Below are 18,050 nucleotides of genomic sequence, written 5' to 3'. Positions count from 1 at the left end.
TTGTCCCAAGGGAACAAACAGACGTGTTTCCTGGTCAGACAGCAGTGAGGAAGACTCAGGGTGCAGGGGGGAGCCTATTTCTCAAGGTGGCCCCTTCCCAAGCAGGTTCCCCACTCAGGATGGGATGACAATGGTTGTTCTGACAGCCCGTATTTACTGGCCCTTCTTCCTGAAAGCTGGTGGCTCTCACAAGGCAAGCTAATGGGCGAGCCCCTTTCTAACACTCCCAGAGGCAGCCAGGAGCAATGTTTCACATGCAAATACCTGCATTACCTTAGCTCATCCTCTCCATTTTTCATGGGAGGAAACTGAGGCTCGCCAAAGCTCCTTCTGGCAAAGTCTCCTTTAGCTGGTGTTAGAACCCTGGTCTGTCTCCCCAGGGAGAAAAGAGGGGGGCCAGGTTTGTGCCTGCAGCCCCTGTAACACAATGGCTAGAGTAGGGTTGACCAAGCCAGTGGTCAAAGGAGGGTCCCTGGAGAAAAGATTACTCCCAGACCTCCACTTTTGAATAGGACCCAGGCCTTACCCAGCTGTGCCCACAGTCCCTAGCGGCGCTGCTCCAAAGGGAATGGAATTTGCTCTGACTTCTCTCTAGGGGGAACGCAGGCGCAGAAGGCTGGGGGCCTGGCAGGCTAACTCGAGCCCCAGCCCCCCGAAGTGCCCCAGGCCTCCTGGCTTCATTCCAGCCTAGCCCGAAAGGGACGACATCTGCTTTCTCCAAGGGCCCCAGCTGGAGGGCAGAGAGGCAGGGACGGAGAAGGGGGCTCCTTTGTGAAGCCCACTCCCAGGGGTTTAGTGGGGATCAATCATCTGAAAGCTGGAGTGACTTGTAATTTTATTCCCTGGGAGGAGGAGCCAGAGAAGTCGGCCAGGAAGGGTGGGGATGAGGGGTGGGGGGGGGGGGGGGGGCGGGTTGGGCAGCTAGGGGAGCTGTTCAGGGAGGGGAGGGACTTGGCTAGGTCTCCCAAGCCTTCTTCACTCTCCAAACTTTCACCAAACTCTTTGGCCCCCGCCTCCCCGAAACCAAAACACAACAAGCTCTGGAGGAGCCGAGAGCAGCGCCGCGGGGCGGGCGGACTCGGGGAGGCACTAAGCCTCGGGAAGCTGATGCAACTTTCCCTTTAAGAAAGCCACCTGGGCGCACCGCGGTGCGGACCCACCACGCCTGGGCTGGGGGCTGCAGCATGGTAAGGGGGCTGGGGGAAGGGGGCGCTGCAGCCCGCACCTCTGTCGGTCCTGCCGTTGGCCTGGGTGTTTGATGGCTTCTCGGGATTGAGCCCCAGGACCAGTGTGCGTTTGTACGTGTGTGTGTGTGTGTGCGCGCGCGCGCGCGCGCGCGCGTGTGAGAGTGAGGGGGGGAGAGAGAGAGGGAGAGAGGGAGAGAGAGAGAGATCGCGCATGTATGCGGGCGTCTGTGGGTAAGAGTGTGGGTGCACGCACGGAAATGTCTGTCTCGCCGCTAAGGTCGGGGTAGGTGCGCGCGTCTGGGTGTTACCGCTGTCACCGAGGAATCGAAGCAGGCAGGAAAGGAGGGGGAACGCTCCCGGAGTTGGGGCGCTGCGTGCGGACTCCCGTTTGATCGGGGGTGGTGGGCACAGGGTTGTGCGGGTAGCGCCGAAACCAGACCATGTCGCGGTTTGTCTGGGCGCCAGTAGGTCTGAGCGCCGGGGGTCTGCGGGGGCCAGGAACCCAGGGACCGTGTTTGCACCCAGCGTGCTAGTTCCGGCTCCATCTCTTCACACTGCCGGCCACCCTGGCTGCCTATCTAGCCTCTCCAGCCAGCTTGTCTCCCTATCTGCCTGCCCAAACGCTGGCCCCGTGGGGGTTCCCGCGCGCTCCCCAGCCCGGGAAAGCCATGCCAGAGAGTCCGGCGCCCTCCGGCTCTCTTTGTCCGCGACTCCCGGCCACGGTTTTGGAAAAAGACTACGGCGGTGGAGTTCTTTGAGGGCTGCTACCTTGGGAAGAATCTGCGACCTCCCCATCCCAACCTTCATTCCGGTTGCTTGTAGGATGCGCCCGGGCGGCCACAGGTGAGGGCAGGGGCCTAGCAGCCCGAGGCGCCCACCCCCAACCGGCGCCCCGCACCCCGAAGCCAACGCCGTAGGGAGAACGAGACGCAGCCCGGGCCAGACAGGAGGGGGGGTTTGCCCGGAGGGCCGGGAGGGTGTAGCAGCCGGCCCAGGGGCGGGGCAAGGGGGCGGGTACCTGGGCGCCCCGGTACTTTTCCACCGCAGGGGGCGGGGGCGGGACCGCCGCCTCCTCAACAGCTGAGAGGCCCACACGTGGTAGCTGATGTAACATCCCCCCCACCTCGCACCCCGATTAAAGCTGACGCGCCCCGCTTCGAGGAATCGGGGTGCTACGGGTGTTGCCGCAGAGCCAACAGTGGCCGCGCCCCAGCCTGCTGGCCAGGGGCCTCCGCTTAGTCGACGGGCCGCTTCTTAAAGGAGCCGCACCTCCATTCGGGCCTGCACTCCGTAGGCCACGCCCCCTCGTAGGACACACTTAAAGGAGCCAAGTCCCCGGCTCTCTGACAGCTCCCGCACAAAGCCTGGGTCTATTTCTTTGCTGAAATCAGCCAGATGCGGCTGAGGCTGTTAGATGGTAAAGGTTAGGGGTCAAGGAGTGAAGGAGAGAAGGACCTGGGAGGTTAAAGACTCCCGAAGTGAGGGACCAACAGAAGGCTGGAGAGTGTAGTGGATGAGCGGATTGGTTCTAGAAAGGGAATGATAGGCAACACTGAGCATGCCCAAATATTTACTAGGACCGCAGAGAAAACGCCCCTTACTTGGCCTATACTGCGACTGCAGCGATACCAATCAGTACCCAGCCCTGGGGACGCAGAAGAATCACACCACTGCGTGTGGGGCACCAGATTTGGACGCAAGCAACTGTACCTCAACACTGCATGATGAGAGTTTTAATCAGATGTACATAGCGTATTGGGGGGGGGGGTACAGTGGAAGGATTGCAATTGGGAAGAGGAAAAAAAGGCTCCTTGAAGATAATGGCATTGGGACATTTTGAAGATGGACAGGATATATACAGATGGAAATGGAGACAAGAACCCTCAGGGAAGAGGGAACCACTTGAGCAAAGGCAGGGAGGCAAGGACCCTCTGGGAATGATGAATAGTCCCACATGGCCACAGGTGGCCCTGGGTAACCAGTCTGGGCTCAAGGCAGACCAAGGGCCCCTCCCTGCTCCCACAGCCCCTCCACTCCCTCCATCACAGTGCATAGAGATTATGCTTTCTCCCTCTTTCTCTTAAACTGTGAGGTCCTTGAAGACAGGGAAATATCCTGACCCCTTTTCATCCCCAGAGAGGACTCCAGGGCTTGGCCCAGATGGACCCTTAAAATCCAGAGACCTGACAGTTCTGTTTGGGGGAAGAGGAAAGACTGAGCAATGAAACTAAAGAGGGGTGGGTTCTGTGACTGCCCTCTCGCCATTCACCATTGGCCGGCTCACAGACAACTCAAGCCCAGCCCAACTCAGCCCATCCTCTCCCCACTCCAAACCTGCAGCATTACTGTGTCTGGGGCTGGCACTGGCTTTTTCCTGTTGCACCAGCAGACACCAAAGACCTTCCTTATCCCTCCCTCCCAAAGTCCAATTCATCACTAACTCCTACCAATGTTATCTTATATAGTTTCCTCAAATCTGTACACCTCTCCACACCTCATTGTCACCTTCCTAACCAAGCCCTCTCATCTCATCTATTCCTGATTGATTCCCTCTCTTCCACCCTCTCTTCCCTTTCTCCACACTGTATCGAGGTGATGTTTTCAAAATACATATTCCACCAATCGCTCCTCCTCAATTACAACTCTGCTTTAAAGCCTTCAACAGCTGCCATTGCCCTCAGGATAAAGACCAAAACCCAGGCCCCAAAAGCCCTGACCCTGCTCCTCTATCCACCTTCATGTTTGGCCGCTTTCTCCCAGGCTCTGAGACCAAACTTGTGGTCTTTCCGATGTTATTTCATTTGCTTAAACCTCTTCCTCTTCCTTTTCTCACTATTGTCGCTTTGACTAATTAACGCCCTCTGACTCTCAAACATCATTTCCTCAGGGAAGCCCTCAGACAGGTTAGTGACGCCCCCCCCCCCCCCCGCCCGCCCCGCCCCGCCACTGCCCTTGCTTTAAGGATCTTTCTCCTTCACAACCTTTATCTCAGTCTTTAGTTATATACACTTGAGACACCAGTTTCACTCACTCCCCCATCCCATAAATTGCAGAGACCCATGAGTACTTGGTGCTAGCACAGATCTAGCCCAGAGCAAGCCTGAAATAAATATGTGCAGAATAAATGAATTGAATTGCGGCCACCCTCAAATACCTGATGAGCTATTTAGGCCATATCCTGGTGGCTGTGGAGAACTAGAAGAAACTCAGAGCTTTGGGGCTTTGGGATGATTAATAGGTGGGAGGGGAGGAAAGTGTGGGGAACTTGTAGGCGAGTGAAAAATGAAGCAGAAACTTCAGAATTTACTACGGATTATGAGCCCCATCTTCCAGATTGACAGCACTGAGGCTCAGCAGAGTTAAGTGACTTGCTTGAAGTCACATACTGAATGAATGGCAGAGCCAGAATTCCAGCCCGGAGCTCCCAGGTCCCAGAGCCCAGGCTCTTCATCACACGCTGAACTTCTCCATGGCGGCCCCTGTATGGATTAGGGGCCGGGCTGGTGCCTGGGTGACGTGGACCTCCAGTGCCTAGAAGAGGCCCTGGCATGTCATGACATTCCGTGGTTCTTTTCGAATGGATGGATGGGTACATTTAGCGTAAATGGCAGAGGCTGGAGAAGCAGCAAATCTATACACTTAACTCACTCTAGAGCAGCCACCAAGCCACCTTTTCCACACCAATCTGTAAGCAGCCTGAGGGCATGGGCTGTATTTGCAATCCACGCTCTGGGATATCCTGAGTGAGAACACTCTTTCCTAAATTCCAGGGCACAGTGTCCTCAATTTACTCACCTGACCAGAAGGCATAATAATTCCCAGTCCATGAGGTGGTTCTTGATGCCATCTGCTGTTATTACTGTCATCACTGCCATTATGATTTGTTAGCTGAAGAGGGGCAGCCTGGGAAAAGTCAAATCTAGGGCTTACAGCTTGGAAGGAGGGGTGTGGTGAGCTAGGAGAGCAAGGGTGTGATTTTAAGGGAGCACGGCACGCCTCTCCTGACTGTCCCCAGGAGACCAAAGCCATGAGCAGGGACCTCTTTAGGAGGGCACTTTGAGAGACAGGGAGGCCAGCATGATTGACTGACAAACGAGAAATGGTTGTAAGTCACATCCCTACCTGCCACAGACTATGCGGGAGACCTAGGGCTAGGGCCAGGGCCAGGGCTGGTTTGCATAGGCAAAGAGTTTTTTCCCTGTCTCTTTAGCCTTCCAAAGACTTCCTGGGCCTGTAGGTGAGAGATGACCTTTGACAGGTGGCTGTGGGTGGGGCAGAGTGGCACAGAACAGCCTTTGGAGTAGAACCTGCTACGTAGGAGGGTGGGGAAGAGCCCAATCCTTCCTGGGACCAGGCCCTGTGGAGGTTGACTGTCTTTGTCCATCTGACTCAGGTTTTTCCTGCTATGAGAGAATTCTTTGAGTCTCCCTGCAGGTTGATTCCTCTTCTGTGGCCTATCAAGAACTGCCCTCTACCATCTGCATTTAACGTTCAACCTGCATACACCTGCATGGCCTTGTCTGCTGTGCCTCCAGCTCACCAGCCCCACATCACCTCTTATGTGCGCCTTTTACAAGATCTTGGCTGGCCCTCACTCCAGTGCCTCTGCCTTACCCATTTCCCTTTAATGCAACCCACACTTCCTGCAAGCTGAGCACTGTGCTAGGTGCTGGGCACAAAGCGGTAAATAAAACACAGATCCAAGCCCTCAGGCAACCCACAGACTCTTGGTTGACAGACTTAAAAGCAAATTAGTCTAATATGAGTCACTAAGGACACTAGTAGACGTCTGAACAAAGCAAAAAGGAAGAAGCAATTTGTTCATTCTGGTGAGGGAAAGGCCACAGAGAAGAGGTGACATTTAAGAAGCACGGTCTTAAAGGATTTGTAGCATTTCACCTGGTATTGGGAAGGTGTTGCAGGCCGGAGGCAGCCTGAACAGGGCAGGGAAACTGGCCCGCACGTGGTGTGCCTGGCATGTCCAGAGCTTACGGTTCAGGTTAGCAACACAACAATAAGCCCAGTTGCCCTGAAACCCAAGCTGAACGGCATCAGGATGAGAAAGGACCATCCTGGCTGCCGGTGTGGGTGTGTGTGCAGGTCCAAGCCGACTCCCCTTCAGGGGAAAGGTTGAAGCCATTCACTCAGACGATGAAAGAATTGGACCCTGTCCAGTTTTGTGTTCTTTTTAAAAATCTTTTATAGAATTGGGCATCCGGAGAGTCAAAAATAGACCTTTGCCCATTGGGACACGAAGGCTGAAGACTGGAGGCTGCAGGGGAAGGGTCAGGAGAAGAGCTAGGGAGGAGCTGGCCCAGGGCCCTTCTGAAAGGAGCAAGATGACAAGTGGCTTGGCAGAGGGGTGTCCAAGGTGGGAGGGAAGCGAGGCCTGCCAGCTGGTGGCCTGGGTCCTGCACTGCCTGTTCTGGAGAGCGCCGAGGGCCGCGCAAGCCTTCCCCCTGCCTGCCTGGGCTAGGTCCTCACCCCGCTCTCTGCTCTCTCTGCAGCTCTTGAGGTCTGTGGCCTGAAAGGTGCTGGAAGCAAAGTCTGTGAGTGTGGCCTGGGGCTTCTGAGCCCCCAACCCACTGCCACCATGGTGGGAAAAGGTGCCAAAGGGATGTTGGTGAGTACAGCGACCAGACTGAGGGAGGGAGAGGGCATGAGCACTGCCCCGTCCGGGGCCTTCGGCCAGCCGCTTGCTTGCCGCATGACAGCAGAGCCTCAGAGGTTCCGTGGGTCCCTGAGTCTGGCACTGCCTGGGCTCCTGAGTGCTAGGGTTGGCCCAGGCCCAGGCAGCAGGCCCTCACCTGGCTGATTAGATAGTGCTACAGCTCCGAACCCACGGCGGGGCGGATTCCGCCACAGGGCCCGCTGGGAGGCAGGAGGCCCCCTTCTCACCCTGGCATAAGAGACGCCCTGGAGAGAAGGCAGCAGCTCATCCTGCTGGAAGGACAGCAGAACCCCTGGGGCCGTCCTGTGGCTGAGACACCCCCCACCCCATTTCCCACCCCCCCACCCCACCCCCGTGCTCTGCCTGCCACAGGGAATGTTCAGTGGGTGCTCCTCAAGGGATGCTCCGGCCCTGGCTGTATTTCCTGTACTTCCACTCTGAAAAGTAACAAGGAACATTTTGTTTAAATCCTCTCCTGAGGCCTCTCAGAAAACTCTCCTTTCCCCCAGTCCCAAGCCATGGCCCTTCCTTTGCCCAGTGCCCCGGAGCACAGGAGAGGTGGTGAGGGCCTCGGAAAGCAGAGGGCAAGAGCAGGGCCTGGTGTGGGCTTCCACTCGCCCTGCCGCACCAAGGAGGGTGGCGCTGGCAGCGGGGGGCCAGGGGCCAGGTGCCAGCTCCTTCCCTGAGGGCAGTGCTTATATTTCTTCTCTCCTGGGATCTTGCCTTCTGGACAGCGGACTGGGGCACTGTGACTGAGCACGGCCCCTCCCTTGGAGCCTCCCTTTCGCACATCAGTTCCTTCCACTCCCTTTCTCATTCAGTTAAGGATCGATTGGCCTAGGGTTTCTGCAGAGCCCTCCCAAAACAAAGATTTCCGGGACTCAACCAATGTGGTCCAAAGGAAAGGTTTGGGGGAGGTTAGCTAGGTGGTGTCGTCACAAGAAATGTCCAAAGCTGTAGAGAATTTTTATAAGTTTATTTGAGCCACATTGTGACAATTGCCAGTAAACAAAATCTCAGTGGGTGGAGAAATGCTCTGTGGAGGATGGCAGTTTCGCAACTTATTCTGTACATTACAATCAAAGGAAGAGATGTGAAGGGGAGGCTACATGAAATTCATCGGTGGTAGGCTAGGGACTCCGGAGGAACGCAAAGCGCCAAGCGGGGAAATCTCGGAGGCTGCTTAAAGCATAAAATGGAGTTGGTGGGCACAGGATCATCAACACTTACAGCTCAGAGAAAGGGTGTGTGGGGAACAAGATAGCAGTGAGGGGTTGTGTGGTCTTGCGCTGTGGTGTGTGTGGTTGTGCCCTGAGTTGTCTGGAAAAGGAGATTACTCTAACGTGTCAAAGGTATGTGAGCTTAGGTGCAAAAAGACAATAGACAGGCTCACTTAAGGTCAAGATTGACCTTTGTCAAGGAAGCTACAGACCTAGGAAGTGACTACCCACTAGGAATTTTTATGTTCAGGCCCTCCTATGTGGTTACTTTCGATATCAGTGTTTGTCAAGCTCTTAGGTGAGATAGATAGGAAACCAAGGCAGGGAGGAGGAAGGAGACGTGTCCCACCCACTAACTCAGCAGTCCTGAGCCTGGCCCAGCAAGATGGCCAGGTGTTCCGAACATCCCAAGAAACGCCATATTAACACCTTGAAATTCTGTGTGTATCATTTCCACTCTCTGGGAAAGAAAGCTTTTGAAGCTGTGTATTCATCCCAGGTCTAGAAGGGGGACGAGGTAGGGGTCCACAGTGCCCAAACAAGAAGCCCATAAAACAACTTCAGTTAATTACCTGTCTCTGGTCACTGTCTCCTTTATGAAAGGGTTTCTAGTACTTATAGAAAGAGCCCATGAATAAGTTTGGGTAACTGCCTCGACTTGAATTAACTGCCTTTTGTCATCTATCTGTTTTACAAGATGAACAAATACAGTGTGGAGCAAGATAAGGATTTGGGCTAACAGACCCCCATACACACCTATGTTTGGGTAGTCATGCCCTCTGGGGGAAGCTGGCACAACCTTTAGCCATCAATCAATATGTGACTTCTTCATCCCCATCCTGCCAACTATATAAGGCCTCAAGACAAAGGACCTAATGCTCTTGCCTTTTACTCCCACCTCAGCAAGGCCCATTCTCTTCCATGAGACAGTATCACCAATAAACCCTGCTTACATGCGAATAGACTTTCTGATCTGTAATTCTTTACCGCGTCGGCAAGAAGAACAGAGTTTTTCTTGCAACAGAGCACTGCATGTAGGCCTCTCCTGAGCTTGCCAGGTTTAGGGTGTGGTCCCTTTCTTGTTCACAGGCTCCTGGCCCTGCATTCTGCCCCTCAGGCCTCCTCAGGTCTGGTCCCCTCCTGTTGGAACAAGTCTGAATGAAGCAAGCTTCTGAAAGTGTTTCTGAGCCATTCTGAACTCTGGGTGCTCAGAACAGGGGAGAGATGGAGGTCTCATGACCTGAACACTTGCTAGGAGTGGATGTTGTGATAGAAACTGAGAAAGATCTCCACTTTCCCAGAGAAGTCTTGGAGTTGCCATGGGCTTGTCTAGGAGGTGGGATATAGCTCTGCCCTTTCCTACTTGAAGATTCTGAGTCCCATGAAACCTAAGAAACCCTCTGCATACTCCCTGGTTGCCCTTCTTTCCCTGGAGTGACCCTGAAAGGACTGAGGCAATCAGGCAGGAGGGATGTGGGACCCACATGGGCTGTAGGGAGCATGAATTACAATCTCCCAGAATCCCTGCCAGAGTGGAACTTCCCGGAGCTGTAGGCTAGCCTGTCTGTGGAAGGGAATGCTGTTTTGGGACTCTGTTCCCAGCACCATGATGTGCCTAAAGATAGCTGGGGCTTGGTTTCCTCGTGCCCTCTGCCCTTTGGCTTTTGCCCGCTGCTGCTTCGTTTTAGGCTCATAGCATCTGTCCCCTGGGCATCCCCATGGTTGCTGAGATTCTATTCCTGCCTCTTTCAGTTCTGCTGATGACCTTGGGCTACGCTATTCTGCTATTTTCAGGCCCCAGTTTGGAACTGAAGCCTCCTCCATTCAGTGTTTTTCTCTAGGATATAGCCTCTGAGGAGTGCCATCTGTCCTAGCTAACCTAGGTAGCTGAACCAGCACTTTATTAGGCGCTATGTTCCCCTAAGGACACATGGCTAAGGATGCTCCTTTCAGATAGGCCCCGTCTCAGGATGCCACAATGGGGCAGGACACAGGGTGCTGAGGGCCGTGCATGTAAGCCAGGGCACATGCACCATACCAAGCTGGTGGCTTCTGTTGCCATTTGTGCCCCGGTATGCAGGGAGTGGGCCTCACTGTGAGGATGGTGTCTTCACCTTCATCCCCCTTTGCTCTAGGTTTAGGTGTAAGGACATGGGACCTCTGGGTCTCTTCAGCATCCACAGACATTTTCTGTCATCCTTGTAGCCTCTGCCCAGGTCTTCATGTGGCAGGTACCCCATGGAGGAGCAAGCCACTTCCCAGCACGTGCCCAGGCCCACATGCTTGCTACACATGTCCCTCCGCCAACTCCCAGCCCATATGGTTTCTGCCAGACCAGCTCAGCTGCCTCCCTCACGCCTCAGCAGCTCCTAGGACAGGACCGTGCAAAAACCCAGCTGGCCAGGGTGCCTCCGAGCCTGGGAGCAGCTGGGATGCTTAGGGGCATTGGGAGTGGGGTGGCGTGGTCCTTCCATGGAGACACCATACCTCTGTACATGTGCTGTGTGGGGCCTGCCTGGGGCTTAGAGGACAGGGAGCTAGAGGAGAGGAGTCCAGGACAGAAGAGCCCCACAGGGCCAGTTTTAACCCTACAGCCTCACACCAAGTTCACAAGCTGGTTGACTCAGTCTCCTCCTCCCGTGTCCATTCCTCACCCATACTGTGTCTTGGGCCTTGGTGAGCTTCATTGGTCTCTCCCCAGAACTCACTGGTTGCTTCTCACTGGGAAGATTTGTGATGAATAAGATCAGAGCCACCTGGGATAGGGCCCTGGGTGCCAGAGCATCTAAATTATCCCACAAGGCTATGCAAGCACCACAGGTTGCCTGGGGCTGTCCCACCCTGACCTGTTCTGTTCTGGCTTGACATGAGGGTTTGGACACCTCTGCAGCATCCATTCCAGGGCCTGGCACACAACAGATTCTCACCCGGCCCAAGTCCTGGCATGTGGCAAGTGCTCAGCTAGCATAGGCTTGGCACACATTGGGCACTCCCTCAGTGAGAGGCCTGTCACCTTCTGGGCATGCACCTAGCATGAGTCCCAGCATGTGACAAGTGCTAAACTGGTACTGATTTGGTACACATTGGCCACCCCCTTTGTACAGAGCCTGTCACACAGTGGGCGCTCATCTAACACCATACCAGGCATACAATGGGCACTCACCCTGCTTAGGACTAGACATACATTGGGTCCTTCCCTCTCACAGAATTTGGCACACATGGGGCACTCACCTAGTGCAAGACCTAGTGTACCACAGGGGCTCACTGGCATGGGGCTGACACACAGTGAATACTCTCTCAACACAAGTCCTGGCACACAGTGAGTGCTTTCCTAGCACACACCTGCCACACTGTATTTTTCCAGCATTGGACTTGGCTCATAGTGGGCACTTTGCTAATACAGGTCATGGCACATAGTGGGTGCTTTCTTTATAAAAAGCCTAGCACAAAGGAGGTGCTCTCCGAGCCAGGACAGCCTAGATGATCAAATAGATGATCCTAGATGTGCAACTACTGCCTCCCCATTGGCATGGACAATATCTAGAGCCAGAGGATAAGGCCCAAACTTCCCCTCTGGACCTAGGACTCTGCCCTCCCTTCCCTTTGGTCTCCTTCCCCTCTCCAACCTCCCTGGAAACCACCTCTTCAGTCCTGTGCCCACACCTCCCCTCATACAGCTTCCCTGCAACCCTCCTCTCATCCTCAGCACGTCAGTCCCAGCTCAGCAGGACCCTTCCTCAGAGTCACAGGGCACAACAAAACCCCTAGACTCCTTGCCCTCTGGAAGCATGCCCACTCTTATTAAGAAAAGTCAGAGGTGGGGGCTGGGGGTTGGCCTCCCTAAGTGGGGCTGGAGCAGCTGGATCCCACTAATGAGGCCTCATTACAGCCAGGGCCCAGCTGGGCCGCCGCCGCCTCCTGTCCCCATGGCCAGAGCCAGAGAAAGCCATCCAGCCAGGGCTGCCTGTTCTGGGCACCCGGCCCAGGCCAGGGCAGCCAGAGCCCAGAGCCCACCCTGGGTGGAAGTGAGCATTTGGGCATCATGGGTGACTGGACCTTCCTGGAGCCGGTGGCCCAGCCAGAGCTTTGGCCCTCAGTCTGTGTCTGCGGGAAGTCAGTGGAGCATGTCTGGGCACCTGGCTGCATGAGGCTGGCCCAGTGAGTGGCTGAGTCAGTGGGGTCTGAGGCCATTCTTCGAATACTTGCTTGGGCCTAGGCCAGTGTCCATCTTCTCCCCCAAAATGGGGATTAAAATGAACCTTCCTCAGAGGGTTGCTGGGAGGATTAAATGAGTTGACATACAGGATCCAGTGCAAATTAACGCCCCTTTTTTATTATAAAATCTTTTATTACAGAATCATAAGTATGTAATTTTTTAACATAACAATAGCACACGCAAGCATACCAAATGACATTTTAGGTGAAATATTCAAATTAAAACTATAAATTATTACACGCGTATTTTATTACCCTTACCAACCATACTCAAGCAGGCCTTGCTTCTGCCAGACCCTGCATATATAAAGTGTTTAGGACAATGTCTGGCTCATATTAAGCACTTAATATGTGTTATCTGTTACTATTATTACTAATGCTCACTAGCTTCAATAATGAGTGGATATTATCCCATTTTATTTATTTATTTATTTATTTATTTATTTAAATTTTTCTTTTTTTCTTTTTTTTTTTTTATTCGAGAGAGAGAGGAAGGGAGAGAGAAACCTCGATTTGTTGTTCCATTTATTAAGCATTGGTTGCTTCTTGTATGTGCCCTGACCAAGGATTAAACCACAAGCTTGGCGTATGGGGACTGGTACCGGCCTGCAGCCGGTTAGAAACAGCACCGCACGGCAGCAGGTGAGCGGCAGGCCGGCGAGCAAAACTTCACTCGCATTACCGCCCAAGCGCCAGCTCCTGCCCCCAACCCCACCTGTGGAAAAGTTGTCTTCCACGAAAGCGGCCCCTGGTGCCCAAACGTTTGGGGATGCTGCTGAGCTCCCTGGCCAGGGCTTTGCATCCCAATCTCAGAAAGGAACGGAGACCAGACATGAGAAGTGAGTGTCCTAAGGTTATGGACGGTGGGAAAGTGGCCGAGCTGGGGTCAGAACCCAGGCCTCTCTGACTCCCAAGGCACGCCCTTCATACTTCAGTGCCACCCTGCTGTGTTCCCTCTGGAGTCACCACTCTTACCAAACGCACAGGAAAGCCATCCTTTGCATCGGAAGTCAGGCGTGCTTCCACCTGATGGATGTTTATTAAGATCCTGCCGTGGTCCGGGCCCTCTGCCTGCCTGTCAATTTCCAGAAAGAGCCACGCTTTCCCAGGACCAGGACACTCACACCCTGCTTCCTGGCCCCTGGCTTTTGGTATCTCACAATCCGCGGGGGGGCTGACCGGTGAGTGCGGCCTCAGAGGAGAGGGATTGGCTGGGTCTGAGTCGCATCTTATCCAGTCGTGGTCACACCTGCTGGACGGCACCCAGCCCACACAGCGCACACTCCCAGAGCAGCACCCCGGGCTCTGGGCAATGCAGTACCAATCCCCACAGGTCCTGAGTCTGTGGCCCCCTTTGTCTGGACTCTGTGGTGACCACCCTCTTGGCTGATGCCCTCTTTCTTCTGGGAAAGCACAGCTCCCTAGGCCACAGCTTCCTCACACTGTCATCACCTTCTCCATCATCTGGGCTGGTTGGGGACCCCTAAGTCTGGGACAGGGAGACAGCTCCGGGCCCAGCATCCCCTAGCCCATCTAAGAAGCCTGAGGTGCTTTGGCAGCACCCTGTGGGCTGCACCCCCCTCTCCCTGTCCCTTTACCATATCTAGCACCCAATGGCACCCGACCACCCTACCAGGAGCCCATCAAATGCCACGCCTACAGACTCAGAAGCATCTGCGCCCCAAGGCCCAGTTCTGGGAGAGAAGCAGGCCGTCCTCTCACTCCCTCCTGAGCCCGCTCTGCCTCACTGTATGGCCGTGTGTGTATGTGTGTGTGTTGTTCCAATAACTTGCTGGAACAAGGGAAAAACACAACAAACCCCATGCCTCACTCTAGCTCTGGAGCACCCTCACTGGGCTGCATGGGGACTGGCCGAAGGGGGAGGGCCCGGGGAGGGGGTAGGCAGAGCTCCGGGAGGAGATGAGGTGAAAGTAATTGCCGCTGCCCAGCCGGCAGTGGGAGAGGCAGGGGATGCGTCAGTGTCGTCTGGAGCTGGCAGAGGTGTGAATGCGCGGTGGAGGCGCGCGGTGCTCCTCTCTGAGTGCTCACCTGGGATGGCTGCAGCTCATGGACCTGTGGCCCCCTCCTCCCCAGAACAGGTCAGTCACCTTCCAGAAGGTTGAGCCCTCTCCCTGGTGCCAGGCAGTCTGAGAGGCTGGGCTGGGGGTGGGGAGAGGGGCCGAGTGATCTGTGCCAGGGAGGGGCAGGCACAGCCAGCGAGTGAGACAGACACCAGCCAAAGTGACCCAGAAAGTTGCAACTGTGCAAAGGAGTGCAGGAAGAGTTAGCTGCGTGGTGGGGGCATGGGGGAGGGGAGTGGGGGTGTGAGGGCTCCCCCAGCCCAAGGACCTGCTGAGAATCTGCTCTGTGTATCAAAGCTGCATTGTCCTAGCTCCCGGGGAGACAGACCGGAGGTGCCCAGGAATTGTACTAATCAATACAGCCCCATTGTCTGCCACGGCAGTTACTCCTATGGGGAGAGTGGGTGAGGGAGCAGGGGGACATGGTACATGGACTCAGTGGTGAGGGTGGGGGAAGGGGACCCGGCGAGACTCTCAGCTGGAAGGAGAGAGACCCCACGGAATGTTCACTAGTGTCCAGGGCAAGTGCCTGGGTGGGGTGGGAGTTGATGTGCCCTTGTCCCTGGAAGCTAGGGATGGGCAGGGTTGTCAGGCACTATGGGCTGGTGACAGCAAGGACGAGAGGGCCAGGAAAACCACCCTGCACCTGTAGGGCAGCCTAACTTGACCTTCAGAAGGCAAGAGAAGGAATGTCCTCTGGAGAGATGTAGGTTAGTTTTGGGAGAAGCATTATGCAGAGCTTCCCTCAAACCTCAGGGCTGCCGGGGTCAAAAACCAAAGCCACTTCCCAGAGTGCCAGCCTGCTGCCAACCGCCGGGGGTAGAGACTGCCCGCAGCTGCCGCAGCAAGGGGCAGGCTGCTGGGCTTCTCTGCGGCAGAGGTAGGGCCCACCCGGTGTCCCCCATTCCTGCTCCCCAGGGCCTGGAGCGGAGCCTGGCATGCCTGGGGGCGGGGGGGTAGGGGTGTCTTCTGTCGCTGTTCACAAAACTGGCAGGTCGCTCTCTGCCAGTCGTGACTCTGGGAGAAATAGCACAAGGCATGTCCTTGCCTCTCTCACCTGTTACATGAGGGCCTGGACTCCTATGAGGTTATATGAGGTGCCCTGAGGTTGTCCTGAAGCTTTTCTTGAGGCAGGAGGCACAAATTGCCCCTGTGCCCTGACTGGGCCTGAGGCAAATTTTTCCGTGGTCCTGCTCCTCCGGCTGTGACCCTGGCTCTTTCCCGTGCCTGGATAAGAGAGGCCGGGCGAAGGGCGGCAGGCCCCGTCATTGCAGGACAGGTGCTCCCTACAGGCCAGCCGGGCCCCTGGACGGATGGGAGAGAACTTGCGGAATGAGACCTGAGGGGTGTGAGGAGGTCATGGGCTCTTCTGAGGCAGCCACAAATTACCGTAATGTCTGTTCTACTTAAATTTCCCCCTGGGGCTCTCAGAGAAAGTTGCCAGTGATCTGGATTTGGCTCAAGGTCAACCTGGGGTGTGGGGTCTTGGCCTTCTCCTCCATAAAGTTTGTCTTGGATGGACTTCATCCCATGAGCAAATACTGGGGCTGCAGAGTCCCAAACAAGCAGCCTGCTGGGTCCCAGGGGGCCCGCCCAGCCCGGCAGCCCCAGGATTCCTCAGTGTCCACCGAGAGCGGGAGGAGGGAGCTCACAATTCACAAAAATATCCAGTGGACACTGAACTAGCAGGGCGGGAGTCAGGAGCCAGAGTGGAGCCGCAGCCCAGACTAGAAACCTGGGCTCTCTCTGAATCCGTGTGTGGAGAGAGGAGGGAGGGGCCCGCCCTGTGGTAGTGGTCGCCTCTGGGATCAGGCTTTGCAGCTTTGTTTCCTCTGTCACACTTCCCTGTGGTGTCGTGTGTGTGTGTGTGTGTGTGTGTGTGTGTGTGTGTGAGATAAGCTTATAATGCTCTTATAATTGGAAAAGAAAGCAATAACATTTTTAAAAGTAGTCAAGAAAGCTAGTGGGAACTAATGGGAAATACAGGAGAGAGTCAGAAATAGCAAAATTCCAGGCAAGTCAGAACTAGAGAATCCTGGGTCTATTGAGGTTGCCTCGTCTCTCCCCTGATTTCATGGACAGGGACGCTGAGATGCTGAGAGTGGAAGTGACTTGCCCACGGGCACTGGGGGGCAGGCTTCAGAACGCCAGGGCTCTGACTCCTGGCACACGTTCTAACCCCTGCCGAGCCCAGAGGTAGTGGGGGATCCGGATTCTGCCCTCCAGGCTGAACAGGCTTAATCCCAGAAGCTCATCCAGAGCAGTGAATAAGCCAGGCAGAGGGCAAAGGGAAAGACTCTTGTGACTGGTTGGGGTAGGTGGTTGTTAACCCAAAACAGGTCACAAGTCCTGTGCAAGGAAAGACACTTCTGCTTCAGTGGCTATTTCTTTGAGGAAGAGACAACTGAGGGTCTGATGTGTGTGTGTATGGCAGGGGTCACTTTAGAAACGGAGCCCCAAAACCTCCTTTCTGCCTGGCTTGGGGGAGCTCAGTTACAGGACCAGGTAGTCCCCATTCTGGAGACCACCCACCATGCCAATGGTGGGGGAGTCAGGGGTGAAAGTGGGGGCTGCCCCAGGAGCCTGAGGAGGAAAGTGCCCACCCAGAGGGGCCCCAGGCAACTATGATTTTTTCCACCGCCAAGGTGTAAGCAAGGGAGGAAGGGAGAGCAGTGAAGGGCAGACAGTGCGAGACAGGTGATGGGCAGGAGAGGCCTGGAGCCCGGCCAGCGGGTGGTGCAGAGCTGGGTTAGGCAGCCAGGCCATCCGTCTGGGTCAAACTGTGAGCACAAATGTATTCTTTCATGGGCAACTTCAGAGATGGCGACCATATCAGTGACAGTAAATACCAGCACCACAGCTGTCTACCCAGCAGATCAAAAAATGAGAGATTTGGATTAGGAAGATTTCGCAAGGAGGGGAAAGCTATGCAGCCTTGAAAAAGGCTCACCCACCATGGACCTTGCTATCGGGGAAGGAAGGGGCAGGAAGTCCCCAGAGCAGGTCTGGAGAAGGAAGGGAAGGAGAGTTCTGGGAACCATTCCCCCCCGCCACTGCCCTCCCCCACCCGGCCCAGTGCATTTTGGAGATACTTTCCTCTCCTGTTCTTGGAGAAAGGTAGACTTCTGTCCTCCACTGAGGACTACGGCTTTACCAGTCAAGACACCTGAACATTCCTAGTGGCTTGTGCTGGAACTGAAGTCAGAGGCCTGGCCCACAGAGCTGAGATTCAGGACCAGCGAACAGGTACGGCACTGCTTCTGCTGGGAGCTTCTTGCACCGCCTGCAGTGTGCCATTTCACTGACCTCCAGCTCCTTCTGCACCACAGACCCCTACTGTTGTGGGAAACTTCCCGCCACAGCACAATCCCCAACCCTCAGGTGCAGGCCCCTGTCGTGGGGGCTCCGGCCTCCCCTTCTGGCAGCTGGCACGGCTAAATTGGTTAGCGCATGCTCAGTGGTGTGCTGCTCATTAACTGAGTGCGCTGGCTCTTGAGGGCTCAATCGAGCCGCTGCCCACGGCGCGTGGCTGGGGGCATCACCACCCTCCCAATCCCCTAGATGCCAGGGAAGGAGCAAACCAAAGAGATCCAAGTCTGTTCCTGCTGCACTTTGTTGTGGAGGCTGGGCCTGGAAGAGAGACCTTAGACTTCAAGACTTGGGGACCTCACTGTGT

At 55.3% G+C, this 18,050-nt stretch overlaps 1 protein-coding gene across 4 annotated transcripts in view; it reads left to right on the top strand.

The window, feature by feature from the left end:
- The first annotated feature begins 1,017 nt into the window (after window positions 1–1,017).
- The window catches only part of SLC6A9 (solute carrier family 6 member 9), a 32,432-nt gene continuing 15,399 nt past the window's right edge, over window positions 1,018–18,050 (top strand). The window contains exons 1-2 of one of the 4 annotated variants that reach the window (XM_054572106.1): window positions 1,018–1,187; window positions 6,695–6,810. In XM_054572106.1, the coding sequence (XP_054428081.1) occupies window positions 6,781–6,810 (30 nt within the window). In that variant the 5' untranslated portion in view covers window positions 1,018–1,187; window positions 6,695–6,780. Of the gene's footprint in view, window positions 1,188–1,390; window positions 1,471–6,694; window positions 6,811–14,322; window positions 14,393–18,050 lie in introns of those variants that run through there. The other 3 variants (XM_054572104.1, XM_054572107.1, XM_054572105.1) reach the window with 3 other exon arrangements.

This window comes from Pteronotus mesoamericanus, unplaced genomic scaffold (assembly GCF_021234165.1).
Source record: "Pteronotus mesoamericanus isolate MK-2021 breed Mesoamerican mustached bat unplaced genomic scaffold, CSHL_Meso_final contig_221, whole genome shotgun sequence".
Classification (NCBI taxonomy): Eukaryota; Metazoa; Chordata; class Mammalia; order Chiroptera; family Mormoopidae; genus Pteronotus; species Pteronotus mesoamericanus.
Note: the sequence above shows the minus strand (reverse complement) of the source record. Positions and strands in the feature narration are given on the sequence as shown.